This window comes from Taudactylus pleione, unplaced genomic scaffold (genome assembly GCF_031769625.1).
Source record: "Taudactylus pleione unplaced genomic scaffold, aTauple2 ptg000129l, whole genome shotgun sequence".
Taxonomy (NCBI): Eukaryota; Metazoa; Chordata; class Amphibia; order Anura; family Myobatrachidae; genus Taudactylus; species Taudactylus pleione.
In genome coordinates, this window is record NW_028284531.1 from 1,087,217 (window position 1) to 1,114,250 (window position 27,034).

General features: G+C 42.1%; 1 protein-coding gene across 1 annotated transcript in view; it reads right to left on the reverse strand.

Moving 5' to 3' along the window:
- Nucleotides 1–27,034, reverse strand: part of DMXL2 (Dmx like 2) — a 178,916-nt gene that overhangs the window by 52,010 nt on the left and 99,872 nt on the right. Inside the window, exons 20-24 of the mRNA XM_088472781.1 lie at nucleotides 24,971–25,140; nucleotides 19,028–19,125; nucleotides 13,498–13,663; nucleotides 13,119–13,383; nucleotides 8,058–9,133 (exon numbers count right to left, since the gene is read on the reverse strand). Of these exons, the coding sequence (XP_088328907.1) occupies nucleotides 8,058–9,133; nucleotides 13,119–13,383; nucleotides 13,498–13,663; nucleotides 19,028–19,125; nucleotides 24,971–25,140 (1,775 nt within the window). The remainder of the gene's footprint in view (nucleotides 1–8,057; nucleotides 9,134–13,118; nucleotides 13,384–13,497; nucleotides 13,664–19,027; nucleotides 19,126–24,970; nucleotides 25,141–27,034) is intronic.

Consider the following 27,034-nt stretch of genomic DNA (forward strand, 5'->3'; position numbering starts at 1 on the left):
TTGGCGGAGCACCAGTTTGGCTTTGCCCTGTAAATGACTGTAACTTTAAAAAAATGATCGAGATCAGTCTGCATCCCGCACCTCCGGCAGACTCGATCTCTATTACATCCCGCCCTGCATGTTAAAGGCTGAAAAAAGTATCATGAACCAGTGACACCCTGCAATTATGCCTGGGAATGACGATTGGTTCATTGCTGGCTGGGTATAATATATAGCTAACTAGTTGCTGATGGGAACACTATGTTACTTATTGCTGGTTGGGGTATTACATGTGGGTTATTGCTCTCTGGTTACAATATATGGCTCAATGCTTGCTGTGTAGAACATACAACTTGTAAGGTAAATGCTGCTGGGATAAAACATTAGAGTTATTGCTCAATGGGTACCTCATTGCTAGCTAGATATAGCGGAATGTAGTTGAAATCCCAGCAGTTGGGATGCCGGTGTTCAGATCTCGGCACCAACATCCTGACCGCCAGCATCCCAATGGTAAGTAGTGGGGTTAGAGGGAGGGTTAGGGTTATATTTAGGCATTAGGGGAGGGGTTAGGTTTAGGCACTGGGAGGAAGATTACGTTTAAGGTGCAGGGAGGGTTAGCATACTTACCGACAGGTGTTGGTATCCTAACCTTGTTAGGATGCCGAAGTTGGGATTCTGACCGCCAGGATCCCGGGCGCCAACATCACATACCCAACCCGGATATAGCATATGCTTAATTAATGGATGTTGGCTTTGAAAATTATGATACTCACTGTTGGAAGGGTATCAGATGTAGGGTCAATAGTGGATTACAAAAATAGGTTTTGGTATACTTGGATACAGTGGGCTCCTCCTAACCTTTTCTGCCATTTCCTAGTTTTGGGTAAGACTTAACTAGAGAGGCCAACTAGCATGGTGTATTGAAGTAAACCATTTTCAAGTTTGGGAATTGTGCCACTTTAAGGTCACTAAACTTCAAGCATTGTCACTGGGGGATGCATATTAAATATAGTTTTATGCTATTACTCAAAACAAAGAGTGAGCGAATGTATAGGTTTTATCTGACTCTTCGCTGCCTTGTCAATATTCAATCTTCCAATTTTGGATCTCTTGACCCCGATTATATCATTCCTCAATTACATCATACCCAATATTAGCCCCTATGCCACACCTTCAAGCACTCCCTCATTTAAATATCATTGACAAATGGCATCTGGAAGAAATTGAAAGAATTCTGATATAGAAACAAATAACAATGGCAATATGCTGAATGCAAGCTCTGCAAGTAAACTAACCCCCTCATCCAAATTAGTCCAAGGAATATTAAAAAAAAAAAATGCTTAATGTCTATAAATATTTCCACAACAATAATTGTGTTATAGAGTTTTTATAAATATCTGAAGGCTGCATAATCGGGTAAAGTAAGATTTGGGGAGATGATGGGGCTGATTCTGAGTCGGGCGCAGAGGAACAACAACAACAAAAAAAAAAAAATACATGTAACTTTGTATCTGGAACAAACAATGCAACAGGTTTTTTTTTTTGCATGCAGGGTAAATACTGGGTGCTTTTGCATGCAGCCTACAATTGCTGAACGGGATGTAGTTAGGATACCGGCGGGCGGGATATCCCGACAGCCACATCCCGACAAGGGTCTAAAGATAGGCGACGAAATCCAGACGGCTATCATTAGCGAGAGAGGGGAGGGTTAGACTACTTACCTGATGCTGTCGGGATTCCGACCTGTCGGGCTGCCGCTGCCGGTATTTGATCCGGCGGCTGAACAGCCGCCGGCATTACATAACGATTCCTTGCTGAACAGTTTTATTCTTATACTGTAATTTAGCTTTGTGTTTGGACATGCCCCTCTCAAATCTAAATATCACTGTACATTGTCAATCTTCCCCACCTGCAGTGCATCATGGTTTTAACAAGCTGCAAAGTAAAGCCCCCCATACATCAGTAATCTGAAAACCACAATTGAACAATGTGAAGATCTGTTGCCCGATGTTAGGATTTCTCAATTTAGCAATCTGTGCCAATACACTACAGATCTTTTTCAGTGATTTGCAGATCATTTTCAGCAAACACAGATCTGGCAATCTTGAAAGACCCATCATTTTACTAGTAACGGTCTGCTAATCTGCTGATCATCTCCATACACTTGCAATCTACAGCCCCAATCCATTTGTGAAATGAAACATGTTGGACAATCTGATTTAACAATTCCAATCACTTTTTGGTTGCAATCTGCGATCTGTGAACCCGATACTTTGCAGATTTTTTTTATACAATCATCTGCAAAATGCAGAATTGCCACAATCGATTGCTGATGTATGGGGCCTTTACTTGCTTTTTTGGCTTTGCTCCCAACTCCGAATCAGCCCCACCGTGGGACAGCAGGGGAGCCAGAACAGAGTGTATGTGTGTGTGTGTGTGTGTGTGTGTGTGTGTGTGTGTGTGTGGGAGGTTGGTAACTATAACAGGACATGAGTGGTAGGAGCAGGTGAGGTGGTATATATAAGTCCAGGTAATTTACTGTGTAAGAAACGAAATGCGTTGAGGAATCCAGTGTTTTGAAGTCTCTCGGATCTTTGATGTTACCCCATTTGCTCCAGGACTAACAGATAAGCTTATATTTGTTTTATTTTATGTACGGGCATTTTACTACTTTTTTGTGTGTCCTAATAGATTTTCAAATACTACACTATGGGAGTTATTATTCTCTATTTCCACATGTTTGCTATACTCTAATGGGTAAATCCATGGTATAAGGAACAAAGCAAGGTTTTATGGAGATAAGCCCCATCGTGACACAAACCTAGGAACAGAGGGAAAAGAAGTTCCTTTGGATCACGGTTTCTAGTATACATTCATGTGATTATTTGCAGCATAACACTTATCTGTGGTATGGATATTGATATTTATACATGCTAATTACTTTACACTAGAAGGCGCTTCTTTCTCATTCCCTTTTAGTATAGTAATATATATATCACATACATACAGTTATGTCCATATATATTTGGACATGAACACAATTTTTTTTTATTTTAGCTGTTTATCAAAATATATTCAAATTAAAGTGCAAAATGCAGACTATCAGCTTTAATTTGAGGGTATTCACATCTAAATTGGAGGAAGGTTTAGGAATTACAGCTGTTTAGTAACCAAAATAAATTCGACAATTGACTCAAAAGCTGTTTTATGGCCAGGTGTGGGCTATTCCTCCATTATTTAATTATCAATTAAGCAGGCAACAGTCTAGGGTTGATTCCAAGTGTGACATTTGCATTTGGAAGCTGTTGGTGTGAAACCTCAACATGTGGTCAAAAGGAGCTCACAATGCAAGTGACACAGGCCATCCTTAAGCTGGCCACACACTAGACCAACTTACATCCAACCATCCAACTAATTGATTGGTTTGAATGAAAATCTGGTAACGTATGGGAGTAACTGATGATCAGCAATTTGCTCCTAAATGCCAGAAAACAGATGAAAATGGTTGTCAGACAAGTTTGTTAAATGTTTGATCTAAACAATTTGTTCAAACAACAGTTTTTGTCCATTTTCCGGCATTTGGGAGCAAATTGCTGATTGTCATTTGCTTTCAGACCTTACCAGATTTTCATTCCAACCAATCAACTAGTTGGCTGGTTGGATGTAAGTTGGTCTAGTGTGTGGCCAGCTTTAGGCTGCATAAACTAAAACCATCAGAGAGATAGATAGCGGGAGCCTAAAGGAGGGTATACACTACCCGACAGTGAAAAGACTGAACGATAACGATATCGTTATCGTTAACTACACTGCAGGGTGCCCACACTGAACTATATGTCGTTCAGTGCAGGCACAATCAATCATCTGCAAACATGCTGAACCTGACGATATCGTCTGGTTGACCAGCATGTTTGAACGATGACAGATATCTATAAGACCAAATTCTCAAACGATGTTCAAACGATTATCGAACGATTTTATCGTTATCGTTCAACTTTATCGTCTAGTGGATACCCTCTTTTAGGAGTGGCCAATATAAAGTTTGATACATTCTGAGAAAAAGAAAGTGAGCTTGTCAAACACAAACAGGCCTGGACAAGTTCAAACCTCAAGAATAGAAAGGCCAGATAAACACATAAAAGGGCCAGCCCAGTGATATCGTATTTGGCTCCCGTATATGGATGAAAAAAATGAAGGCCCTGGTTGTAAAAAAAAAAAAAAAAAAAAACTGCAAGTGGTACAGTTAGGGCATTTAAAACACCCCAATTTGGGATTGCCCAAAAATGTTGTTTTCTTGTTTTTACCAAAATGTGAGACGTCATTACGTAATACATAATCTCTGAGGTTCTTATCCCTACGGTAGCAGGACATTAGAGAGTTGTTATGTGACGGGGTTAGCTCCTTATCAGAAATAATGATAGGCCACAAAGTCTTGGCCTCACGGTTTATGGCGGTACTCATATGATTGAATTTGTTAACCCAGATATGACTATTAGCTTTCTTTTTAGATTTGGTAATATTACTGGATAACAATTTGTCTGGAGGAATGGCAAATATGCTTTGCATCTTGCACGTTCTAAATCTGAAGCTACATATCCCCTATGGATAAACTTCTCACACATTGTATCCAATTGTCTGATGCCCTCTTCACGATCTTCAGCAATTCTCAATGCACGTAAAAATTGTGAGAATGGGATGGCACTTTTTTTAGAGGAGCAGGATGTGCGCTATTGGCTAATAGGATGTTATTTCTATTGTTGGGTTTCGTATACAGAGAAGGTAGCAACCACCACTTTTAGTTATTGTCACATCCAAGAAGTTGACTTTGTTAGAATCTATGGTGTACTATTCAACTTGTAATCATCTATAACTTCTGTAAAGGACTGTGCGCTACCACCCCACACTACAAACAGATCGTCAACATAGTGACAAAATACAATAACATTTGTAGCAACCTCTGGATTAGCAAAACATACTTCATGCTCGATGGTAAACATGTAGGCGTTAGCATTCAAGGACCTGTACGCATGCGCAGTTGGGCAAACATTGCTTGGAACGAACGAGCGGCTGCTTACGAGCGGCTCTGAATCAGGCCCTGGGTCTAATGGGGCCAATCCATCAGCGATGGATTGACGCGGTCCCGCGATGCGGCAACCCAGCATCGCGGGATCGCAGAAATCCAACATGTTGGATTTCGCGATTTGACGATTGCGATCAAAAAATGATCGCGATCATCAAATCGCCGACATTTAAAATGGAAAATGTCTGCGATCCGGCCACTGATCGCAGAACACCGATGGTGGGAGGTCGGCTTTTCCACCCGGAAACGCCGGCACTTCCCATCGCATCGACGGATCGCAAAATCCGGGGTCTGATGTATGGCCACCTTAAGAGTAAAGGCCCCCATACATCAGAGATTGATTGCAGCAATTGTGCAATTTGCAATCGATTGTGTATAAAAATCTTTCCCTTTTTCAATTGATTGTAGCAAATCTGCAAAGATTTTTATACATTATTGATTGCAAATTGCACGATTGCTGCAATCAATCTCTGATGTATGGGGGCCTTAAGGCTGTGGCTACTGGATACTTCAACCCAAGGGTTCCCAACCACGGTCTTCAAGGCACACTGACAGTCCGTATTTTAAGGATAACTGAGCACACGTGACTTAATTAGTACCTCAGTTATTGTGATTTAACCATCTGTGCTCAAGCATGGATATTACTAAAACCAGGACTGTAAAGGCCCCCCATACATCAGCAAACTGAAACCACAACTGAACAATTTGAAGATTTATTGCCCGATTTTAGGATTTCCCAATCTAGCAATCTGTGCCCATACACTACAGATCTGTTTCAGTGATTTGCAGATCGATTGCAGCAAAAAGCTCGAATACATCTGCAATTGACTGCAGAAATCGTGCAATTTGCAATCGATTGTGTATACAAATTGATTGAAAAAGGGAAAGATTTTTATACACAATCGATTGCAAATTGCATGATTGCTGCAATCAATTGCTGATGTGTGGGGGCCTAAACACAGATCTGACAATCTTGAAAGCCCAATCATTTTGCTAGAAACGGTCTGCAAATCTGCTGATCATGTCCATACACTAGCAATCTACAGCCCCAATCCATCTGTGAAATCCAACATGTTGGACAATCTGATTAAACAATTCTAATCACTTTTTGGTTGCAATTTGCGATCGGTGAAGTTCATACATTGCAGATTTTTATACACAATCAATTGCAAATTGCAGGATTGCCACAATCGATTGCTGATGTATGTATGGGGGCCTTTAATGTGCCTTGAGGACTGAGGCTGGGAATCATGGCTTGAATGGAGAGTGGACAGACTTGTTCAGCCCCACAGACAGGCAATCACAGACCACTTCACATGGCCTCACAAATTAACACGAATAGTATGCCCCACATTATGTATATAGTTTACACCTGTAAATTCACCCACTTATAAGACCACAACCTTTACAGATGTACTTTCCTTGTACTGAAAAAATACTGTAATAAAAAAGTTACTCAAGGCTACAAAATTGGTATAATCAATGTACTTGTGAGGTCAAACATAAAATACTGCATGGTCATGTAACACTTGACAGTAAAATCTCATTAAGCTGTGCAGGGTAAGTCTGTTCCTTGTCTTCTATTAAATCATTTCAAGAAAATGTAAGAGTGAAGTAAAGAAAGTATTAGCAGGAAAAGAGACAAATATAAGAGGAGCATATGGCTTATTAAGCTGCCCTAATTTTAAAGACACATTTTGACCTTTGCCATTCATTAAAGAATTACAAGTGCCCTGCTGCAAATTCAAACCCTTCTTTTTATACAATTGTAAAAGATCTAAAGTACAAGGCAGACTTAATGTTACTAACTGGGTCATCTGTGGATTACATGTAATACATAACAGACAGACAAGATAATACAATGTTCTAGGACATCCCAAGTTATTTTGTAAATAGGATGACTAAATAATTACAATATACAGACAAATAAGGGTACTATGGCAACTTGTAGGCACTGATGGTAACCGACCAATACATTTCTAGGTCTATCAATTTTAAACGCATTACAAATGGAGATTTAAATGCATATGTCCAATTGGAGAATATTTAGTAATGTTTTCATTAATAATTTATATTAACAACTGATGTCACCATTGGGAACTTTAAACCACTTTTATAACAAAGAAGGAATGTGTCATAACTCGAGTGAAACTCATTACACACTGAAAGTCAGAGGTGTGATGGCCACTCTCATAGAAAGAGGCCATTATTTCATAGAAATAAGTGGAATATGAAATTACTATATGAGTAATATGTTTTTTTCTATGTTAAACTTAAGTAGATCTAAAATGTCATTTGTAACTAGATGTCTCAATGCTACATTAAAATTGTCATGGTTGACAACTCCTCTGTGCACCAAGCCCACTTCTTCATGTCATCACTGAAGGTCACACCCTCAGCTTCTCCACACCCACAAAGTTCCTCTCCTGTCACCGCCTCCTTTGCAATATAGTCACATTTCTCCCATTACGCACTCATGAAGTAACCAAAGTCCTGCTCCATTCGTTCATCATCTTGGACTACTGAAATCTTGCTATTGCTAGCCTTCTCATTTTCAATATGTCCATAATGCAGCGGTGAGGGATACCTTCCCCTCCTGCCACTTAAAGTCTCTTCACTGGCTCCCCGTTCCCTCCAGAAGTCACTACAAGATACGAAGTCCTCAACAAGGCTTTCCTTTGTAGATCTCAGTCCTTGCGAAGATGTCAAACATTGACTAATACAACCTCCTGCTATTTGGTAAACATTGCATCTTAAATGTCACGGTGAGACTGATCTTCCTCTCCCACTACTCTACATTTGTTGCACCCCTTCCTATATCACATCGCCATAACGGAATTCACTTTACGAGCACTATGTCTATTTCAAAAGTCATACATTCTGCAAGGTAAAATTAAAATGTTGCTAACGATGGACATAAAATATGTTTTCATGTTTGCTTACTCTACAGTCACAAAATTACATAAGATAAAAAGTATCAACTTATCATCTTACAAATTACCTGTTGAGACTCTTGTAATAAAAACTTGAGCTCCATCCTTACAGATGCCAAGCCACCGCCTTGTGCGCCATGTAAACTACAGTAGCTTAGAAACACTCGTAGAAGAGCCTGATTCTTTTGTAGCCACCACTTTCGTTTTTCAGCGTGTTCCCGTTTTGCTTGTAATCTCTGACGTTCTATTTGATGACGTTCATAGGAGCCAATATCTGTTTTCTCTGAAAATTCCTGACTGTCCAAAATATCCCCAGAGGAAGTGGTTTCAATTGTGAAATCTTTGCTGTCGGCTTCATGGTTAAATATTTTGTGCATCGCAGCAATCTCTTTTTCCAACCAGTTATACAGCTGGAACCTCAGTTTTCCACCATCTACTTCGTGCCCTGTAGCCAACGTTCTCAGTTCAGTCATAAGAATTTTTAAGCAGGCTCTAAATTTAAGCTGCTCAGCAATGACATCAACTTTACGATCTGTCGGCTTGGTGTATTTTACAGTTGGTGTTTCAGAACTGGCATCTTGTAGGCTTTGATTGTTTTGCTCCAAGTTCAAACTCTTTAATACTAAACCATCATCATCTTCTTTGTCACTCCCTTTATCATCTCCCCAGTCTAGCTGAAGTGGCTCATCCTCAATCTTCACAACTGGAGAACCCCAGTCAAAATCGGTTACAGATTCTTCGAAATGTGATGGTTTTGTTAATGTTGTTGCTGGGATGCACCAACCTAACTCACTCGTTTCTCCCAAATTGTTTGGTTTGTCTATGGATTGTAAACTGTCTTGTCCAAAAGAACCCAAGCTTAAAAGATCTTCATCATTGACCATTGACTTACTGAGTTTTGGAATCTTGGACAGAACTTCTAAAGCAAGCACTGGACATCCTACTTTGAAGTGAGCGTTCGCAGTGGTAAAAAACAATTTCCTTTCAATAAGATTGATTTCATCCACACAGCTTTTATCAGTCTTTAAACCTACTGTAGCAAGAGTGGCTTCTGGAGTACTAAAGTGTCTGCGTATTAGCAGCGGGTGCGTCCGAAGGTAATTGTAAAAACTAAACACCATAGGATTGCACGACTTCACGAGAACTAAAGGAACAGAACACAATTAATCACAAACAAAGCACTGTATCAATGCAGGGTTATTTCAGGTTACAAAAAAACTAATTCATTTTCCTATTTTGCCTGTCACAGGACAGCAAATTGGCTCTAACCTTTAACTGGAAAAATACAATGGAATTAAAAAATAATGGCCATCTTACATGAAAAAAAAAAGTTTAAAGAATAATAATATTTCTGTAGTGGCAAAGCTTGCAAGACCATTTATGTAGACTCTGGTTAATTCATTAATGTTTTTTAGAGTATCACCGTGCAATGTAAAATAACAGATATGAAGTTGTTAAAACTATATTTTATTGTCTGAATTATGACTTTTAGTATGTCTTAAATTTGACACTAATTACCTTATAAATGAAAAAAGGGGATTTGTGTCCTTACCTGTAAAATCCTTTTCTCTGAGTCCATGGAGGAAACAGGGATGACAATGGGTATAGGTGGTGAGATTGGAGACTGGGCACCAAACCCCTTAAATTTCTTTACCCAGGAGCACAGGCTCCCTTCTCTCTTACACCCGCCCCCAGCCTAGAGGACCAGTTTTAGTTAACAAGCCCAAGGTAAGGAGCAAGAGGAAGGAGATGGAAGACCGGCATTCATACATATCAAACAAACATAGTGATGGTGAAAGTGGGAACAAGTATCAGTACAACCCCGCAAACCAGGTGTGTCAAGGTGGGTGCCCTCTGTCCCCTATGGACAAAAATCCCCTTTTCTCATTCATCCATCAGGGACACAGGGATGAAAATGGGAGGGGATGCTCCTGTGCTACGCTGAGAACACTACACCCAAATCCCAGGCTGAGCAGCCCTATAAGAGCACACCGTCCTAGTGAAATGTGCCCTCACCGAGGCATGGGCCAGAAGGTCTGAAAGGAAAAAGGCAGATAGTGATTCGGAGCCAGCTGGCCAAAGTTAGACCCCGGCCAGCCACGTTTGCTGGCTTCATGCAGGACAAAACCGAGACGGATTTCCGTAAGTCCCGGTCCTGTCTACATAAATTCGAAGGGCCCGCACAACATTGAAGAAGGCCTGCTCAGGAGAAGCAATGGGAACCGGAAAGGCTGGAACCACAATTTTCTGGCTGAGGTGGAATCAGGACACCACCTTTGGAAGGTTACCTAGACATATCTAAAGGGCGGCTCAGTCAGGATGGAAAACAAAAAAGGAGAGTGTCAAAAAAAAAACCACTCAAATCCGAAGCAAGCGCCAGGAGGAAGACCATCTTCCATGTAAGCCAGCAAAGGTGAACCATATCCAAGTGTTCGAAAGGGGTAGACTGGAGAGCCCACAGGATTAGGGACAAGTTCCACTGAGCCACTGGTGGAATAAAAGGAGGGTGAGTGTGGAGAACCCACTGCAGAAAGGTCTGCACATCAGGCAAAAGTGGCACCTTACGCCGGAAAAGGAAGGAAAGTGCAAAAAACTATACTTTAAGGGATGAAAGGTAGAGACCTAAAGCCAGACCCATCTTAAGAAAAGACAGATTTCAGATAGACGAAAAGGATTGGGGTTGAAACCTCGAGACTCACACCAATTGAAGTTTTCCAAATTCTGTGGTAGATCCTTGCTGAGAAAGGCTTCCTAGCATTAAGCATGTACGGATCACTGACATGGAGCACCCCTTAGCTCTTAGGACGGGTGGTAGGGCAGCACAGACTGTGTAATGGTTAGCAGCTGCCTCACAGCACTGAGGTCATAGGTTCGATTCCCACTACAGCCCTAATGGTGTGGAGTTTGTATATTCTCCCTGTGCTTGCGTGGGTTTCCTCCGGGTACTACGGTTTCCTCCCACACTCCAAAAATATACTGGTAGGTTAATTGGCTCCCAACAAAATTAACCCTAGTGTGTAAGCAAGTGGTAGGGAATATAGATTGTAAGCTCCACTGGGGGCAGGGACTGATGTGAATGGCCATATATTCTCTCTGTAAAGCGCTGCAGAATATGTGTTCGCTATATAAATAACTGATAATAATAATAATGTCTTAAGAGCCACCCTGAAAGCTAGATTGGCCAGATCTGGATGCAAGCACTGGCCTGAAAAGAGAGAGAGAGAGAGACCACAGGGCATCGATAGAGAGAAATAGAAGATTGGTGTACAAAGCTTTGCATGGCCAATCTGGAGCAATGAAGATCACTGTGCTACCCTCCAAATTTAAATTGCGGAACATCCGTGGAATCATTGAAATTGGAGGAAATATATAAACAGGGGCGGATTGAAAAGTAATGAGACTGCCTCTGTTTTTCTGTCCCATAGGTAGACGTTGGCAACCCTATGCTGGTTATTGTGAAGCTCATACATCGATGTGCCTGAACCTCCGGTTGAACTGTCGTAGTCACAGCGAGTGGAAGATCTATGTTTCGTCATGGCAGATGAGGAAGATGTATCTGAGATAACGTCAGAGATGTGTGATTACATTTTATGTTAAACTTGGAAAAAGAATACTATCAGGGGAATGTGGTGGTGGGGGCGTCCAGGATGCTGTCCCACCGCCCACCAAGTAATAAAGATAAAATAAAAAAAAGACCAAGGGGACTAACAGGAGCCCTTTAAAAAATATGTCCTTGCTAGAAGGTACCAAACTAAAACTGGTACTCTAGGCTGAGGGTGGAATATAGGGGAGAAGGAACCTGTGCTGCTGGGTAAAGAAATGTAACTGTATGGTGCCCACCTATTGTCATCCCTGTGTCCCCCATGGATGAATGAGAAAATACGATGACCCAATTCTATTCCCTCTACTGCATTATTTACATTGATTTTGGTTATATATGTATGTCTCCTTAAGTCTGCACCAAATATGCAATTTATTTGTACAAGTACAGTCAATAATAATTCATTGCCTAAGCAGTAGATAGTGATTCCTTTTAAATTTTCATCATATATGTCCTTGATCTTTCTAAACATTATGTTTCCAATCATGTCTTAAATTTTAGCCAATTAAGCATTACATGAGTAGATCTGGTTCCATATAATTTCTGACCAATTTGTCCACACGTGGGGGGTATTAGTGTGGAACAGAGGTGTTGAGAAACTTTGTCTTGTACTGGTGCCATATTTCAGTACAGATTGTCCAATTCTCTTTTAACATTATGCGTGTTTTAGAGCAGACCAGTAATAGCGCTTGCTCCCAGTCAATAACAAACTGCAGAACATAGAACTCCCTTTTAAAATGTGTACATATATATATATATATATATATATATACATACACACATATATATATATATATATATATATATATACACACACACACACACACACACACACACACACACACACACACACACACACACATACATATACACTCACACACACAGCTGCTTTATGGCTTATGTGGTTGGTGACTGCCTCACCTTTAAAAGACAGTGTGTAAGTGAGTTTTAAACCAGGAGGCATACTTGAAAGTTTGATTTTGATATGGTAGCAGCTACCAAGTTTATGATTCTGAGTGGTAGAGTAGGTACTAGCAGAAAAGTGGGGTCCCTTGACGGGGGCTGCAAGGCAAGCTTCAATGTTTTCATCAGTATATGAACTAAGACCCAATGCTTTACTATGGAGAATGTGCTGGTGGTTACTGGGTATATTGTAGGACTTTGCACACCAAATTTACTTGTAAAGAGCATTACATAGCTTTTGTAAGATGTGGTGTTACTAAAACTGGTTACAGAGTTAATCATGCATAGGATAGCATAAAAGTATGTATGACACACACATCTTCCCTGTAATAACCCACTCACAAGACACAATTAAGAAAATATTTTTTGTAACTGCTCAGATACAAGCAGCTGACTTAAAGGTCACATTATTAAAATAATTTATAATATTGTCTAAATTAAAACAGAAAGTACTATAAATGTATGCCATCATACATACCTTTTAGATTAACTAACTAGTACTTGGCATCAATTGTAAAGCTATATGAAATACATGAAATGCTATCTAGAAGGAAGATACACCTACCGGGGTTTTCATCATCATCTTTTGGGGTTTGCTCCAGTAAAGTGTCCAGGGCCTTAGTGTAGTCTTTCATTATCCAATAAGCAATGCTCCGCAAGAATGGATCGGGAGACAGCCTTGAACAACAGAAGCCAGTGCCATCTTTTTGACATCCCAATACTCTTTCATAGAGTAGAGACTCGTATGTAGAGGATGTGTCAACTTCTGACTCATATAAGCGAGCAATTACCATTGCCAGCTGAATGTCTTCCATTTTTTCTAAACATACCTAGAAAGCAAAAGTCAACCATGTGTTCTTTTATCTAAATTGTTGCACAGGTGCAAAATTGTTTAAAAACTGTTTCAGAAAAATAACAGAACAGCAAGCAGTGGCACCTCATACCTCAATAGCATCCTTTAGTGAGCCAGCAAGTAAAAAGAAGGCTGCCGACTGCTCAAAGCGCTGCTTCCCAAGCAAGGAGAAGGCATTCTTTAGAGCCGCTTTCCTCCATCTATCCTCCTTAAAATTATGGCTAAAGAATTGGGTCATTTTCTCATCATGCTGTGACCTACAAGAACAGTATCAAAATGTTATATATATAAAAAAAAGAAGACATGTTGCTTACCTGTTAAGTCTCTTTCTTCGACTTCATAGGGGGCACAGGGATGACACTTGGTAGAGCCTGGAGAGGAGAGTCTGGGCACCAAACAGTTAATTAAAATTATCCACAAGCCCAAGCTACTCTTCTCTATGCCCGCCCCCAGCCACTGGACCTCAGTTTAGTTTGTTTGTTAAGCCCACTATTTGAAGCGAGGCAGAGGAGAAGGAAGTCCGGCACACACACCGAACCATACAACCATGGAAAGTACAGCCGGATAGGTAAACAAGGAACACACCAGGACATGCAGGTACGTCAGGCCCTGTGCCCCCTATGGAGTCAAAGAAAGAGACTTAACAGGTGAGCAACATAAGTCTCCTTTTCCCCTTCCTCCACTAGGGGGCACAGAGATGACACTGGGACGTTCCAAAGCGGTCACCCTATAGGCGGGGATGCTCCTTAGCTGCAATGAGCACAGAACGGCCGAAGACGGCACCTCAGGAAGGCGTAAAAACGGATGAAAGAATGAGCAAACAACCATGTGGCAGCTTTACAGAGCTGTTCTGCTGAAGTCCCAGAGTGCTGCCCAAGAAGTCCCCACTGACCGGGTGTGAGCAGTCACCACGTCAGGGGTAGGAAGGTTTGCCAAGGAGTAAGCCTGACAAATGGTGTAGCGGAGCCATGAGCCAAGGTCTGTTTAGTAGTCAGCCAGCCCCCTTATGAACGTCATATAAGATGAACAGAGAATCCGACTTGCGAATATCTCTGGTCCTTTTGGCATAAAGCCGGAGAGCCCTTACCACATCCAAGGAAGCCTCTGGCTGAGAAGAATCCGTAGACTGGAAAGCAGGTACCACAATTTCCTGATTTATGTGGAAGCGGGATACCACCTTGGGAAGGTAACCCAGGTGAGTCCATAGCACAACCCTGTTGGAATGGACAATTAGGAACGGGGAGCTACATGATAGGGCGCTCAAATCCGACACCCTCCGAGCCAACGTGATGGCTAGAAGAAAAACAGTTTTCCATGTGGGACAGCGCAAATCAGCCTTCTGTAACTGCTCAAAGGGAGCCGACTGGAGAGCTCAGAGAACCAAAGACAGTTCCCAAGGAGCCATTGGAGACACGAACGGTGGCAGAACATGGAGAACTCCCTGGGAAATGTTTGCACGTGTGGGAGCAGTGGTATCTACCCATGGTAGAGAACAGACAAAGCCGAAACCTGGACCTTCAAGGACGAGACCTGGAGGCCCAAATCCAGACCTGTCTGCAGAAAGGAAAGGATCTCGTACAGGCGGAAAGACCTGGGGTTAAAACCCCTAGTCATACACCTAGAAAAATAGGTACACCAAATCCGGTGATAGATATGTGCTGAGGAAGGCTTCGAAGCCTGGAGAATCCATTCGCTCTTAAGACAGACGTCTCAAGAGCCACCCCGTCAAAGCGAGATTGGTCAGATCCGGATGGAAACACAGACCCTGAGACAAAAGATCCGGCCGCAGAGGAAGACATAGTGGTTCGTCTATGGAGAGGCCCAGCAGATATGCGTACCACACGCGCCAAGGCCAATCCTGCGCCATCAGGATCAATAATCCTCACTCCAATTTGAACTTGCGGAGAACCCGCGAAATCATAGAGATCGGAGGGAAAATATAAATCCGAGGGGAGGTCCAAGGAACCGCGAGGGCATCTATCAGAAGAGCTTCTGGATCCCTGGTGTGGGAGCAGTATCTTGGTAGCTGATGACTGTGACTAGACACCATTATGTCTATGTACGGCAGAACCCAAATGTCGTACTAGTAGGTGTAAAAGTCTACATGGAGAACACACCCGCCTGCATGAACGTCCTGACGACTTAGGAAGTCTGCTTCCCAATTCTGAACTCCCGGGATGAAGACTGCGGACAGTGCTGGAAGATGATGCTCCGCCCAATGAAGAATTCGGCTGACTTCCTGCATGGCTTCTTGACAGCGAGTGCCGCCCTGGTGGTTGCATTGCCTGACTATACCTTTACTGAACAGCACGATGCCATAATATACACCAGTTTCAAGGCTAGATGATAGACCGAAGGGACTCCATGCAGAATTTGGGACTCCTGAGGAACTTGTTCAGGTGCTTTAAATGGAGGATGCGTCGAAAGGAGCTGTCCGGCTTCTGTACCAAAAACAGACTGGTGTAAAAGCCTAACCCTCTCTGGGACGGGGGAACAGGAAAAACCTTTGAGGATATAAGAGAGTGAACAGATTCCTGGAGAGCTTTTGACTTTTCTGGCGGGCTGGTGGAAAAGAACCTGGAAGGCGTACGCTGCCGAAATGTGAGAGCGTAGCCCACAGACACAACGTTTCTGACAAAATCATGGGTCTGCATCCACACTGCTGAAAAGCAAAGAAACCGGCTTCCCACTCCGAGGTCCCCCGGGAGGAGGCCCGCCCCATCATGTGGCAGGCTTGTCCACTGGCTTGGCAGCCGGATGTCTAATTGACCAGGGTTGTTTACCTCAGGTTTTGAAACATTTAGGAACCGTACCCTGGTTTCTGAGAAATGGCTGACCTTTGGCCCTGCCCTGCAGACGAAAGGAACGAGTGACTGAAGTCCTAGGTCTGGGAGTAGCAACTTGACGGTAAGAAGGCAGACTTCGACGCTGCTAGTGTGGTGTTACTATCTTGTTCAATTCCGGATCGAACAAAACGTCTCCCAAATAGGGAGAGGCTTCCAAGGCCTTCTTGGATTCTGTGTCATCTTTCCAAGCGTGCAACCAGGCGGCTCTTCTGGCTGCAATTGCAGAAGGCGATACCTTTATAAGTCAAAATACCTGAATCTATTGCAGTTTCGGAAAGATAAGAAGCTGCTTCTCTAACATGCGCAACCAAAGACACCAGGTTACCTTTGTGCATGCCCGAGGTGAGTCCATCCTTCAAACAAAGCGTCTGCGCAGCGGCCAATCACTTTAGCCACCCAAGATGCGAGGGCTGGACAAGCCAGAGCACCCGCATTAACATATATGGATTTTAGTCAATTTTCCAACTTGCTATCCGTAGGATCTTTAAAAGATGCTGCAAATAGGGATAGGTAGGAGGGGTGCCTAATACATGGGTTCTCAATCTCTGTCCTCAGGACCCCACACAGTTCACGTTTTCCAGGTCACCTAGTAGGTGCACAGGTGTGTTCATTACTCACTGACACATTTTGAAAGATCCATAGGTGGAGCTAATTATTTCGATTGTGATTCTGTGAGAAGACCTAGAAAACATGCACTGTTCGGGGTCCTGAGGACCGAGTTTGAGAACCTGTGACCTAATGAGACGAGTAACATGGGCATCCACGGGAGGAGGAGACTCTCACTTAGCCATATCCGCTGCTGGGAGAGGGTAAAAGGTAGCAATGCGCTTGGAAACTTGAAGCGCCTACTAGGGTGAGTCCACACCTCCGCTAGGAGGTTTTCTAGCTGAGCTGAAGATGGAAATTCTGTAATGGTCTTCTTTTGGCTCCAAAAAACAGGTGCCTTAGATCTGGGAGGTTGTTCTGATTCCTCCACTAGAAGAATAAACTTTACTGCTCTGTTAAGTTCCTCTATGTCTACAGGAGAAATAGCCTCCTCTGGGACGTAAAACATCTCAATGTCAGAAGAAATGGAAGCACTGGCCTTGCCGTCTAAAGACACTTCTGAGTCTGAACCTCCCCCAGATAAAGGAGTAGAGCTTTCGCGTGCAGCAGGCATGCGCCTTGGAGCCCTATGCTTATCTACAGTAGCATCTGAAAGGAAGTGGACACCTGAGCTAAGCGCTGGACTCACTGTGCAAAAGTCTGCATCCAGGATGGCTCTGCAATGGGAAGCTGCAGCACATCGACAGGGGGCACTGGAGTTGCCATCCGGTCTACAAACTGCGTCTCTACCTGCGTTAATCTAGACGATGACAACACATTTTTTACAGGTGCGCATCACTACAGTACCCACCTCTTTGGGAGTTTTATTTCTGAACATTGTCTGTTAGTAAGCAGCCCCCTGCTGCAGTATAATTCCCTGGTGGGAGCCCCCACTAGCCAGTACCGGCGGTGGTCTCCACACTGGCGGTAATAAGCCACGACCCACAGCTCCCTGTGCAGGGAGCCACCTTACCTCGTTCCCGGGAAGCGCCAGCTGCGGCTCTGGTGTGAGGAGTCCGCGGCCGAAGTCACTGACCCAATCGTTAGTGCTGCAGCCCCAGCGCTGGGGGGGTGGAGTGGCGGTGGGGGCGTCCTATAGCTCAAAACTGAGGTCCAGTGTCTGGGGGCGTAGTATAGAGGAGATGAGCCTGGGCTTGTGGGTAATTTTAATTAACAGTTTGGTGTCCACACTCTCCTCTCCAGGTTATACCCAGTGTCATCCCTGTGCCCCCTAGTGGAGGAAGATGTAAAGTAGATTGTACCAATAAAGATGGACGCTGAACCAAATGAAAACTTTAAGAGAATTATCATTTTTACTTAGTCATGATATATGTGCTGTTACCAGGAAGCTAAAGGAGCACAATAATAAAATAAACTGCATGTATAATACTTAAATGTTGTAACATTGTTTGACCACTAGGAGCGCTTTAACTTTGGAATAAGAATATAGCTGATATTTCAATTTATAAGCACGTAAATGGGAAATCCTCAAACCATATCGTAATATTTGTAAACTTACTATTATAACTTATGTTTGTAGAGTACAAAAGGAGCCTTGTGTCACATAACTTATGTTGTAAACATTCAAGAATGGGAAACATAATAGTCGGGCAAAGTAAAAAACACCTAGGTTCATAATGTTCCAAACTTAAACCTGTGTATTACAAGAAATAATGGATATACTACTCTGAATAAAAAGGATATTAATGGTCTTTATAAAAACACTCAGCCTGTGCCTCGCTCTGTCATATAGTCAGGAAAAATATTGTTATCTTGTAATACCCTTATATTTAACAGTAGGTTGTATATTAATCTCTGTTAGTTGATTAAGCAGCATTGTGGCATCCACACAAGTAAGTGAAAGTAGATAAAACAGGAATTCTCTGCAGAATTGTCTATCTTATAAATGAACAGAAAACTAGAAGGAAAACATATGCTACCTAGAAATACAAACATGATAAATTTTCTGCAGTAATACAACTAAATAAGCGCTAGAGATGATATGCAAATCATTGGCTTCTCGAGTACAAAAACATGCCTACCCATCTCACAGCTAATAAAACTTCCAGAAACAATATATAACTTTCTTTTAAAGGTTGTAACAATGGGATTATAGTTTTGGACATTTACGAGGGTTTAGTATTTGTAGGTAAAGGCATCCAATTCTTGATTATATTAGATGCTACTTACCTGAATAAGCCCCAGAGAACTGCTTTCTTTTTCATTGCAAGGTAGAAAACTGCAGCATCTAATGGTTCATTGTTTCTTTGAAAAGCTGCTTTAGCAACCTGTTAAATATATTAAACACATCTAAATGTTAGCTTGCTGATGCAGTGTAGCAATGCGGCTAGAGGGATGCTATCTCAACTTTTATCCCCCTGCTCCCACCCAACAGACAGAAGAAGGAATTAATCGCAGAAGACGAGATTCTCTCAATACAGAGACTAATAATGGCTCTCAGAAGGATATCAGTTCTGTTTTGCAGAAAGGTCTTAAGGAAGATGGTCTCGACCTGTGCGATATGCAACGTTCAACTTCAGGACATTTCAGAACATGCCCAAATTGAAATGGAACAACTCAGGCCATCACTTGACCAGCCAGCTCATCAGGCTCTCTCTAAGGTGCTTCATTCGCTGCTATAAAAGTCAACAGCCTAGAGGTCATCCCTTAGCCAATTGGTACTAAATAGTGATCACTGATAACATTTCTATATCACCACACTAATGGTAGTTACATAAACTTAGCAGCTCCACTTTAATAGTACACAATATATTTTATATCATAGTGATCTCTGATGCCAGTCTTCAGGGCTGAAGGACTGATGCTCTTTAATGGTGTTTTCAAGGCCTTTGGTCTCAGGAGACAAAGCTCCCTATACAGTTAATACAACTTAGATTGTTGTTAAATGCTCCAATCTCACAACAGCCTCTATTGAAAGGGAGATTGAGGAGATTCAGAAAGGCAATGCCATTGCGGTCGCATAAAGATGTAGCCGCCGCCATCGTTCGCGACATGCGCCTGGCTGGCTTGACTAGTGTGCCCGCGTGTATGGCGTGAGCGTGCTTATACTCGCGCACTCAATAGACTGCAATGGGGAGAACGCCGGGTGCGCCTAGTCGCAGCCCGGTGAGAGCTGCGCTATGCCACGATGTGTGGTGCTGTGAGTGCGCATCGCGGCAGCGATGACGATGGCTACTGTACATTAACCATTAGTGTGGCACCAAGAGCTCCCAGGTGATGAAACCACCAGGATAGAACATTCAAGCAATCTCATGTGTTCATACCATGGGTGAAGAATTAAGATTGTTTTTTAGCAAGCATTCCCTATATCCTGAAGAAAAAGAAAAGGATTACCGCGCTTATAGAAGAAACCCAGGAAAATAAAAAATAAATGATAAATATCTCATCAACACTTGCAAAGTATATTGGTGTTATTTTAAGTATTTGAAGTAGATGCCATATATAATAAGAAGCAGGGGGCCTAATTCAGACCCGCTCGCAAGCGGGTCGATGGTGGCCCAGTGTGCATGCGCACGACGGAGCTGGCTCCGTCGTGCGCATGTGCGAGACCCGGATACCGACGGGCAAACCGTCGCTCCGGGTCTCGTACCAAAGGGGGCGTACTGTCGATGTTGAATGATAACACACCCCCTTTGGTGGGCAGGCCGGGGGAGTGGCTGCCCAAACGGACGCGTTCCCATGTGATAGGAGACCCCCCCCCACCTCGCAACCCCCCCTCCCTTAATTACACTTACCTGCAGTTGTCGGGGCTCCGGTGATGTCCTCTGTCGCTCCGGTCAGGTGACATTCCATACTGCACTTGGACCCTGTCAGGTGATGATTGGACCCCAGTGCACCATGGGAGACCAGCTGACCGGAGGGAGGACATCACCGGAGCCCCGAACTCCGATCCCTGGACTCCGGTGAGGTTTTTTTTTTTTTTTTTTACAGTGAATCAGCGTGTGGTCTGTTTAGACCACACAGCTGATTACTGGGGCCGGCTACGGGCTCTACTCTGCACATTAGAGCGGAGCAGGAGTCCAGTAACCGGGGGACACCCTGGATGATGCAACCTCCAGGTGGCGTTATTATCACAGGACTTTCCCCTGTATTTTTTGCACATTTTATTTTTAGTAACTTTGGTCAGATCACATTTGCCATTACAATTATGGAAATGCGATCTGATTACTAAAAATAAGTGATAATTAGGGGCTGGAGTAAAATTTTACGAATTCTATTCCAATTGCCCTTTAGTAACTGTAGGTGATACTAAATTAATGTGAAAAGGGTGTGGAAACACTCTTTTTCACATTATTTTAGTAAAAATAATGTTAATAAATAGAGCCCTATGTCACTATTATCTTTTAGAAAAAAAATTAATAGTGATTTAATATAGCCGCGTCCGGCTAATGAAAAACAACAATAAAAAATATATATTGGTAATAAAAAATTGTGTTTTTCTTCTCCCTCAACAATTATCCGGCTACGATGAAGCTTGTTTGATATCTATGCAAATATGTGATATATAGCTCGTGGATAGTAATGTTCCCTGTATAAATAGGAAGTCACTTAATATTTGTGCATATTAGCACTTTGTGATGTTCCATAGAGTACCATATCTTTTGTATGGGGTGCAATTTATAAAACATCCAATAATCGTAGTAATGCTTAGGGCACGTAGCTCAGTTTATAGAGTTGAACAGTCTGCAGGGGAGTTAATGGCTCAAATCGGAAAATCAACAGGTCAGCATTCACACGGCAAAGCCGCTAACCACAGAGGCGCTGCCTGGGAATCCCCAGTTACCTGCTTCCCACATGCACGGGAGCTCCCGGCACGGAAATCAAGCGGATAATTGAAAGGACTGTGGAGCGACTGGGTTGATCGCTCCCCGACTCAGAGACACGGCTCGGGCGACCCCAGTCTTTTTCACAACCCGCAACATCCATACGAGTCCAAATAATACCAAACAGAACAGCGGCCGAAAAGTGAGTTTATACTATCAGTGTCTATACTCCTGCCATATACTGACCTGTTGATTTTCCGATTTGAGCCATTAACTAAACACCATTATTAGCAGCTATACTCCTGCTCCTTGCAGAGACTGTTCAACTCTATAAACTGAGCTACGTGCCCTAAGCATTTCCACAATTATTGGATGTTTTAAAAATTCCTATTTATGCAGGGATCATTGCTAACCACGAGCCCTATATCACCTATTTGCATGGATATCAAACAAGCTTCATGGTAGCCAGATAACTGTTGAGGGAGAATAAAAACACTATTTTTTATTACCAATATATATTTTTTATTGTTGTTTTTCATTAGCTGGATGCGGCTATATTAAATCACTATTAATCTTTTTTCTAAAAGATAATAGTGACTATGAGCTGTATTCAATATGGGAGAGAGAAGTCCGTGCTGGACTTTACGCTCCACATCGGAGATTTTCTGGGGATAAAGTATTGGGCGCGTGCCCGCTTTATCCCCGTATTCAATTTAAAATGAGCAAAAATGGGACCCATTGAATTTGCATGGCGAAAAAAAACGTGAATTTTTGGGAAATAATTGTAGAACCCCCTAAAGATGTCCAGACCTGGGGGGATCACTATGGGTACCCCCGTTTTTGCCTGCAGAAAAAAGTCGGGTTTTTAAATACCCGCGGAAGGTGTTTTTTTCCCCGACATTGAAAAAATAATGCATTGAAAATAGGTACTAGCATATTTTTAAGCCCCTAAACTCATTTTTGAAAAATTCTGCAAAAATGTACCTGCCACTAATAGTCTATTCTAGAAAACACCTGCCGCATACTTGCAGAATACCCCTGAACCTATTGCGCTATTTTTAAACAGTGTTCACCATTTTTTTATTTTATTTTACCCCAAAATGAAAATAATTTTCTTGGGATGTCACGATTTTTTTTATTTACTTTTTTTTGCACATTATGTTTTAAGGGGCCATTCCCAAGGTTGCAGGCTATTGTTTTAAAAGCCTGCACCCCTAAACCCCAATTCTGCACTTTTTTTTCACCTGCTAAAGGGAAGTGAAAATTTATCCCCGTTTTTTTCTATTTACTTATTGCCAGTGGCGTAAGTTCATCCCAGACGCCCGGAGGCAAGTTATAATTTGGTGCGCCGCCCCCCCCCCCCCCCGACACTGTAATGTGGACAATGGAGGAGGTGCCCCTACAAAGCTGGAGCCCGGCGGCAGGCACATCCTTTGTCTCCCATAGTTCTGCCCCTACTTATTGCACCACTTACGAAAAAAAACAAGAATTTTGGGGAAATGTGCCTGTGACCCCCCCTAAAGATGTCCAGACATGGGGGATCACTATGGGTACCCCCATTTTTGCCTGCTGATGGAAGTCGGGGTTTGTAATAGCCGCGGCAGGTGCATATTTGCGGCTAAGAAGAATGGGTGAAGAATAGCACTTAGGAATATTTAAACAAAAAAAGAAAGCTATCAAGTTTGGGGTACATGAAAATGGGGGTAAGCATATTTTTAAGTCCCTAAAGTAATTTTTAAAAACACTGCAAAAATGCACCTACTGCTACTCTGCGCAAGGAAGAAAACACCTGCCACATACAAGGGAACCCCTGTGGATGTAATTTGTCTATTTTAGAAGTGTTTTTTCATTTTTTTTCACCCCCCAAAAAAGAAAATTTTGGGGGGAATCTCAATTTTTTTCAAATTTTTTTTTTTCACACAGTTTATTTTTAAATGACATTCCCAGGGGTGCAGGCTATTTTTTTTTTTAAGCCTGCACCCCAAAACTCCAATTCTGCACTTTTAATCAAAGATTTTTCGACCCGGCGAAAAGTCTTTGAAATTGAATACGGGGATAATTGAAACATGCGAAAATGATGTCATCTTTTCGCAGCCTAATTGAATACCCCCCTATCAGGGGTATTCAATATGAAACGTAAACTTCGCCGTCTATGCGCGTCGAAGTTTTCGCCACACATCGGAGCTTTTGCCCGCGAAAAAGTACAGCGCGTGCCCCCGATTATAGCCAAATTCAATAAGAAATCGTCGAAAATGGCACCCGGCGAGTGTGAAATCAGCGAAAACGTTACAGATTTTTGGGGAAATTATCCTAACACCCCCAAAAAGATGCTCTGACATGGGGGATCACTCTGGATACCCCTGATTAGCCCTGCTGAAGGTTTTTGGGATCTTTAAACGGGCTCAATAGCTGCTATTTTGGGGATTTTGGGAAGGTGGTGAAGAATAGTATTTAGAAGGTTTTTTTTGCAGAAAATAAGTAGTTCCAGCAAATTTTGGGTACTTGAAAATGGGGGTGAGCATATTTAAAAGTTGCTAAAGTGAAGTTTTAAAAAATGTGAAAAATCCACCTGCCGCAAACACCTGCAATGAAAAAAACACCTGGGGCATACTTGGGGACCCCCCTAGATTGTAGTTCGCTAGTTTTTAACTTTGTACCTCCCAATCTTTTTTTTTGCCCCCAAAACGAAAGTGCTTTTTTTGGGGTCTCCTGAGGTTTTTATTTTTTTATTTTTTGACACAGTTTACCTTTGGGGGACTGTCTGAAGGTTGCAGGGTGGTTTCCAAAATGTTGCACCCCAAAACCCCAATTCTGCACTTTTTTTCGCCACCCATTCCTTGGTGATACTTTTTCGCAGGGTCGAATGCAATATACTTTTCGTCGTTTACCGCGACAGATAGTTCTAATATCTGTCAGCGATAAACGATAATTGACCAACATGTTGGAGAGACAAAAGACCCAATTTGTCGGCCGCGGGAGTGCGCATTTTTATCGTTCAGAGCCTATCCATTAGCAGATAAATTGAACGACTGAACGATAAATCGTTCATCATACAAATTTATCTGCTAATGGATAGGACCCTTTAGTGTTATATTGTATATAATCACCGTTTTTATATTACAGAGTAGCACGGGAACTGGTGGCTCACTTAGGCCAGGCAAATCGAAATAAATACAAAAAGTTACTCTTGTATGTAGGAAATATGTTTCAGTTATGAGAAAGATAATGGAAATTTACCACAATTTTGCACAATTCAGCACTTTTTATTTCATATCAGGCAAGAATAAACTAATGTACTGTGCAAAAAAATTAGCGATAAGTTACGATATAGTTATGTTTGGTAACTTACTTTTTCTATGCATCTACGAAGTGTGTTTATGTTCCTCACCCACCAACCAATTCCCATTGCTCTAAGTTCAGACCACTGTGGATCACCTCTCTGAATAGCAGGGATCATGTTGATTAATTCTTCCTCAGCCTCCGAATGAAATGCCCATGCAAAATGACACGTGGATAAACCTAAAACATTAATGAAAGTGTACAGTTAGAAAACAATACTACAATCGATGAAAGGCTGGCACTAGCTCTGAACATGTGTTACCATAAGTCAATGCTTGTAAATTGTAAAATCACTTAAATACAGCAACCATCCTCAGCACATCCAGCAATCCATACGGATGAATGCTATAAGGTTTCCCAGAATCCACTGCTAATAACTCCAAGGGGGTCAATCCAATTGTGAAGGGTGCGAGTTGCCGTTGCCACGGCGTTAAAACGCCGGGTCGGCATCTCGCACCCCTTGGGCCCGCTCCGAGCCCGAATTTGCTTAATTTTGCTCTGAGCCCTATGGGGCTGCGAGGACTCTTATGCAAATTTGGGCTGCCATCAAGTGCGCCCGCTGCCGCGATGACTCGCATCCGCAAGTATATCACGTTTAATTGGATTGAGCCCCGAAAGTAGATATTTTTATTATTATAACAAGAGTGCAATTTGAATTGCTTGTACATACAGATGGATTATCAGATACATTAAAACATTTAAAGGGCCTGCAACCAGGTTAAAATAATTTTAAGCTTTGTCTTTCAAAATGTGTTCTCATCTTCAAAAGACTCAAAAAAAATAATTTGTTAAAGTAAGGGGGAGCTCCGTATAATAGGTCTCCCAAGTACATAGGAAATTCTCCCCATTAAGTATGTTAAGTTTGTAAAACAGTTTAATTTGCAAGTCTGTATACCAGGCTCTCCCCGATTTTAATGAATTGTGTTCTGTGCAGAAGAGAACACGATTACAACCTTGTCTGGCTGTTTGAGAACCCAGTAATTATTCAAATGCACCAAATAATTCAGTCAAATGTTAGTGTAATTCCTATTGTACCCTTGTGAATAAAAAACAATTTCTTATAGCGCCCCAGTTATATTGCCGACGTCACTGTGGGAAATCGGCTGCAATTAGAAACAAGTTAATAAATTAGAAGTGCATTGGATAAGCCTATTATCATACAACTCTCTAACAAAGGAGATAAAACACCTTTTACAAGATTAATAACAATGACACAACAACAGAAGCTAAAACAAAGATGGTGTGAATATTAACACAAAGAGAGAGTTTCTAACAGAGCGCTTCACACTGCTGCCGCACCCAACACTTGCACCCAACAGCTAGATGCCAAATGTAACCAATATGTAGATGGTGTGTAACCACCGTGTTAGACCATACAGCGCTGTGTTTTTGATGTTCAAATCCAATGTAATATCAATATATCAGATCATAGTGTTCATAAACAACATCACAAAAAAAGAAAGAAAAGGAATTATGTATCCATCAGATCAGTCAGAGAATGATTCTTGTATACACAACACCCTATGGAGTCTTACGATGCTGAATTGGTAATGCTTGAATACAATGCGCCTTTCATGTATCACTCCATAACTGTCCTAAGTGATTCAAAATCGCAAAAAAAGTTCAATGTGGCTCCTAAAAGGGCATATTAAATATTTATAATTGACCAAGCAATGAATATAAAAGTCTTGATAATCTCCAATAATGTTGTAGTTAACCAAGGAATGGAAATGAAAGTCTCGATAATCTCACAATAAAACACAAGAACAAAGTTCCAGACCAATCTTCTTTAAAAAAGGTAAATATCCTTCACACTTGTGCCATTCGATGATGTTAACTCCGTGCACAAAAAAATTGGAATAGCTTACCGGACCTGCAGGGACCCAGCAATCAGCAGCGTAAAGAGCTCCGTCTGTGATGGTGAGAGTGTGTCCACAGAAGAAATCCTATATGACCTGATAGCACCAGGTAGGTAAATCTTCTGGGCAATAGATGATACTAAGGGCTCAGCTCTCACCCAGGACCTATCTGCCTCTCCCCACACTTTCCGACATGCTCCTGAATCTTAGCTCGT